The sequence below is a fragment of the Sinocyclocheilus anshuiensis genome, unplaced genomic scaffold (genome assembly GCF_001515605.1).
Source record: "Sinocyclocheilus anshuiensis isolate Anshui unplaced genomic scaffold, SAMN03320099.WGS_v1.1 scaffold850, whole genome shotgun sequence".
Taxonomy (NCBI): domain Eukaryota; kingdom Metazoa; phylum Chordata; class Actinopteri; order Cypriniformes; family Cyprinidae; genus Sinocyclocheilus; species Sinocyclocheilus anshuiensis.
This window is the reverse complement of record NW_015537937.1, coordinates 987408-992976: the sequence shown is the minus strand read 5'-3', so window position 1 is coordinate 992976 and position 5569 is coordinate 987408. Positions and strand designations below refer to the sequence as shown.

General features: G+C 39.0%; 1 protein-coding gene across 8 annotated transcripts in view; it reads right to left on the bottom strand.

Moving 5' to 3' along the window:
* arhgap12a (Rho GTPase activating protein 12a) overlaps positions 1 to 5569 on the bottom strand; it is a 35172-nt gene that overhangs the window by 2735 nt on the left and 26868 nt on the right. For 4 of the 8 annotated variants that reach the window (XM_016448392.1, XM_016448406.1, XM_016448416.1 and 1 more), the window contains 7 exons: positions 4415 to 4498; positions 1842 to 1907; positions 1054 to 1115; positions 857 to 938; positions 654 to 752; positions 341 to 439; positions 151 to 253 (listed from right to left, as the gene is read on the bottom strand). In XM_016448392.1, coding sequence (XP_016303878.1) covers positions 151 to 253; positions 341 to 439; positions 654 to 752; positions 857 to 938; positions 1054 to 1115; positions 1842 to 1907; positions 4415 to 4498 — 595 coding nt within the window. The remainder of the gene's footprint in view (positions 1 to 150; positions 254 to 340; positions 440 to 653; positions 753 to 856; positions 939 to 1053; positions 1116 to 1841; positions 1908 to 4414; positions 4499 to 5569) is intronic. The other 4 variants (XM_016448421.1, XM_016448431.1, XM_016448440.1 and 1 more) reach the window with 2 other exon arrangements.

The following is a 5569-nucleotide window of genomic DNA, read 5'->3' as shown; positions in this document are numbered from 1 at the left end:
GGCTGTATCATAAATAAATCTCCCACCGCTGACTATGTTATGCATTTTTATTCTTATTAGAGTATTGTGTTGTTAGCTTAGCAATACACTAGACAGCTGCCTAGGGTTTGAAACAGGTCTACAGAATCATTCACATAGGCACACACACACCTCTGCCCTTCTTGGAGTTTCTTTGCTCTTTTTCTTTGTCATGTTTCTCAGTGTCAGGAGATTCTGGCATGTCTTCTTCAATGGCCTCATCAGACTCCCAAGCCTGCAACACAAAACACACATACAAGAATTCAGAATAATTAGAGGGCCGAGGTAATGCAAGTGAAGACATATAGAAGAGTGATCTTACATATGTGTGTATGGCTTCAGTCAAAGCCTTGTGCCACTCATTGATGAGGCTCTCGTTGTCTGACTGCAAGAGGAGCTCCATGCCCTGTCGAGTCTTCAGCTAGACACATGAACACAATAAATCAAACAATATTTGTCACACAATTAATCACGTTTAGACATCAAGCTGTTCACCACAGCATCAGCCAAGCTCTGTGCAAAAAGGAAAGGATAATCCACTGCATGACCTTAATAACAGTTCAACATTCATATCTCTTTTAACCAAATCAATCAGAGAGAGAATTAGGTGAACCAGTTTCCAACCAGCTCTTTACCTCTAGAACATGTTTCTTGCTGGATTTGTCTTTAGATGCCCAGTCTACTGAACCGCCTTTGAGTTCCACACTAAACTCCAGCTTCTGGTCTCTTCCAAACTGTTGAGAAAGCATGAACACATAAAATGCACACCAGACATATAAAACTGAGTATATCACATATGCTACTGATGATTTTCTCTCAGCACTGAACTGTCACTCACCCAACCAGTCCCGCCCCCTTGGCCCTTATTAAATAGTAGTGAAGAACCCTGCAAAACTGTCCAATAGGAGGTCCAGTTCTTCCTGTGGGCATGACAAAAGGCAAACAAACAAAACAATATCAGCACAGCATGGTTAAGCATTTGTTCGCTCTGTCAAATGAATGAAAGCATTCCCTTCCCTGTTTGCTTTTACTTACCGGACCTTCTTTCCATGTTCAGTGATTTTAGTCATGTTTAAAGTGCCACATTTCTCTGATGGCTAGAACAGAGAAACAGATGTGAGAAGAGAGAAAGAAGACAAACCTAAATAAACAAACTACAATGAGATTGATGAACAGCAAGCGGCCACAGAATCAACCAAGAACAGAGTTAGAAGAAACCTAACTTTGTCTAGTCGCAACAGAGGCTGAACCACCATAAAAGAGAAATTACCACACATAAGCATAGTGATGGTTTAGGCCCGTTTGCAGTATGTTGTACTGAGCTATATTGCATTCTGTTCTTCAGTATTTAGTAAGGAAGCAGCACAGCAGACGCAACCAGTAAATCAATCTTATAAAATGAATAGTTTTAAAATCTGATTGGATGAGTTGCATTCAAACCACATGCAAATGTACACACACCTGTGATCACACATCAGTTTAATTCTGTATCAATGCACAAAACTGACTTTATTTTTTTACATCATTGCTAATGTAATCACTTTTTAAACAGTTTTGTCATATTGCTGTGGCATTCTAAATGCATTGATCCATTAGAGGTTGTCCAGTGATTTAACCGTAACCATTAAAGCACTCCACTTCAAATTGAGCCAATCCAACAAACACCCTTAAACCCTTAATGCTTGGGTTCTCATGGCTTATTGATTTATTATAACCCCACACCACAAGCACACATTAAAATAGGAGTGAAAATAGGGCAGGGCAACAAAGACAAACATAAAGGAGGACCAGGAGGAGAAGAGAGGGATGATGCTGATACTAACAGAGTGTGGGGTTTTAGGAGAGGAGGGACAGGAGGAGTCAGAGTCAGGTGAGCCAGTTTTGGTGTCCTACACAGGAAAACAACAAACCACATGACTCATGTACAATTTTATCAACACCTGTAATAATCAGGAAAAGTAATCCACAGTTGTCAATAGTAATCAATCACTGTACCTATTAATTCTGATCAATAACGGACAATATGTAATTCAGACAGCATTATATACACTATATACCTCCATTTCAGGGGAAGTCAGGATATTCTATCTTTGCTGGAAGTCTTAAAGTAAAAATCACCCATTCTAAAACTAGACAGGACTTACTGATCATTTAATCAAAGAATGTGATTAATCACACAGGTGTAAAGCATTTATCGAATCATTAAAGAGTTAATTCAAAAATATAAATTCTGTCATCAGCTCAACTTTATGCTGCTCAAAACCATCCACTGAAGATCCTTCCACTACTAAGTGTGAAGAGTTTCTTACATTTTTTTAATAGGAAAATTGTTGATTTACATTCTAAGATACTAAAACCGCTAGTAGATCCGTCTATTGACCTGGCTTCTGCCTGCTGCACGGAATGGACAGAATTTCACCCTATTACGTTTCCAGTTTTGGTGGACACTGTGAAGCATCTTAAATCTTCTTCATCAAAAGACGATGTTCTGTCTCCCTGCCTTTTCAAACAGGGTTTTGAGAGTGTTGGGACTACTGTGCTGAATTTAATTAACAACCGTCTCAGTCAGGGCATCTGTCCAGCTGGTTTTAAGCATGCTACAGTTCTCCCACTTTTAAAAAGGCCCAATCTGGCAGTGGAGGACACAAATAATTATAGACCAATTTCAAACCTACCTTTCCTTGCCAAGATATTAGAGAAACTGGTCTTTAAACAACTACAATCTTATACTACCTTAAATGCAATATGTGAGCCTTTTCAATCCGGTTTTAAGTCTGGTCATAGTACTGAGACAGTGTTGGTTAAGGTGCTAAATGACATCTATCTATCAACAGACAATGGCGAAAGTGTTATTTTAATTCTGCTTGATCTTAGTGTGGCATTCGATATGGTAGACCATAGGATTTTAATTGAGCGCCTTGAGCATTGGGGCGGCCTAAAAGGCAATGTGCTGAAATGGTTTGAATCTTATCTTACGGATAGGTCTTTTTCAGTGAGAGTTGGGAACTGTAATTCTTCAAGATTACATCTTCCTTGGGGAATTCCACAAGGGTCAATCTTGGCGCCGTTGCTGTTTTCCCTCTATATGCTGCCTTTGGGGGCTATATTTCGAAAACACAAAGTATCATTCCACTGCTATGCAGATGATACTCAGATTTATCTACCCGTGAGAGAGTCAAACCCAGATTCCATAAAGGTGTTAGTAGCTTGTTTACAGGAGGTAAAGGCCTGGATGGCTGCTAATTTTTTGTTGCTTAATGAAAATAAAACTGACATTATTGTTTTTGGCCCTAAGAATCAAGAAGTGACTCTGTTTAAATTCAACGCACCTGGCTGGCTTTATGAAAACCCATGTGAAAGACTTGGGCTTCGTTTTGGATAGTGAACTAAAGATGAACAGGCAAATAAATACAGTGGTGAGATCTTGTTTTTTTTCATTTACGTCTATTAGCGAAGACGAAACAGTTTTTATCTACCACTGATTTGGAGAAAGCCATTACGGCTCTCGTTTTCACTCGAATGGACTATTGTAACTCCCTTTATTTTGGAGTTGATTGTGGTGCACTGGGGCGCCTACAGAGAATCCAGAACGCAGCGGCGAGAATGATTAAGTCTGCAAAAAAACATGACTCAGTCACTCCATTACTTGCGTCTCTAAATTGGCTGCCGGTACGGCTTAAATAATTTATAGGATTCTTATTTTCGTTTTTATGGCCCTTCACAATTTAGCCCCTGGGTATTTGTCAAGTATGATATCAGTTTATATCCCTACGAGATCTCTGAGGTCTGAAAACCAACACCTCCTTTGTGTTACTAGGACAAAATACAAACACAGGGGAGATAGAGCCTTTTCGCGAGCTGGTCCAAAACTGTGGAATGACCTCCCTCATAGTATTAGATCCGTTAATTCACTACCGGTTTTCAAAGCTGCATTAAAAGCACATCTTTTAAAGACTAATGAGGAGTTGTTGTGATGCAGGTTTAGTTATTTTAAATTGTATCCATGTTGTTATGTGATTTGTGTTGTTATTTGAAACTATGCTTGTTTTTATGTAATTTTATTGTGATATTGTGAAGCACTTTGGGCAACCTGGTGTTGCATTAAACTGTGCTATATAAATAAATAAACAAACAAAACAAACAAACAAACAAGACAAAAGGTTGTGAGCAACATCAGCATGTGCACATGATGACAGTTGAAATTTAATGGTGAACGATTCCTTCAAGAATAATACATTCATGTGCAATTTCTCATGCAGTTCAAACACATATTCTACAGGATTTGTGCAGAAATCACTGTATATACTGAAATGAGTTGCAGTGGGTGAGAGTGTGCATGCAATCATCTCAGACGACGTGATTGGTTATTGGGATATAGGGGTGAGGCAACACTGACTTGTGGCCTATAAGGGTGAGAGCGGAAGGTGCTTTTGCGGTGCGGGGGTAAGGTTCGCCGGTCCTTGACGGATTTCTGTTTTAACTTCAGTCAAACATAAAGCACATGTAAACATCATCACCAAAATCAGGATGGGAGTCATTCACATCACTATAACCAAAAGTACCGTGTTCATTTTAACCAGACCAGCATTTGACAGTGCTTGTAAATATAATCACCCCTAAGCAGTTTCATGATGACACAAAACTTAATGAATTATTTAAATCATAGTCAAGCTTTTAATGTATTTAAATGATTAAATAAATAAAATATATACTGATATTACCGGCAGAAGTTAGAAGCTTGTAGTAAAACTTGTAGAAGAAATAGAAGTAGCAGTTAGATAAACTAAAATATCAGCTGTTTCAGCTACCAACTTAAAGGGTTAGTTCATCCAAAAATGAAAATTAGCCCATACATTACTCACCCTCAAGTCATCCTAGGTGTATATGACTTTCTTCTTTCAGATGAATCCAGTCGGAGTTATATAAAAAATTGTCTTTGATCTTTCAAGCTGTTTCATGGCACTCAGCGGGTGTTGCATGCTTCAGTTCAAAACAAGTTAAATAAAAAGCTCCCATCCATTAAAAAAAAAAAGTGTCTCACACGGCTCCGGAGGGTGAACAAAGGCCTTCTGTAGCGAATCGATGCGTTTTTGTAAGAAAAATATCCATATTCAAAACGTAATAAACACTTTAATGTAGCTTGCGCTCACTCAGTTCCGGGCGGATGACGTATGAGGTCAGCTTTGCGCATGCGCCGCTCAGAAGTGACGCATGCAGAAACGCAGCGGAGAAATCAAAACAAAACAACGGTCACTAATTAGAAGTACAAAATGAGGATTTGTAAAGAAGAATGTCAGAGGATTTCGATATAAGCCAAGAGGAGACTGGTTTTCTTTAGCTAAAGTAAGGAAACTTTGCTTCCTTTGCTCCTGTAAACAAACGTTGGTTTTCACGAGACTCACTGGTGCATGTGCAAAGCTGACCTCAGAGGTCATCCGCCTGGAACTGCTTCCCTTTACAACAGTGAGCGCAAGCTACATTAAAGTGATTATTACGTTTTGAATATGGATATTTTTCTTACAAAAACGCATCGATTCGCTACAGAAGGCCT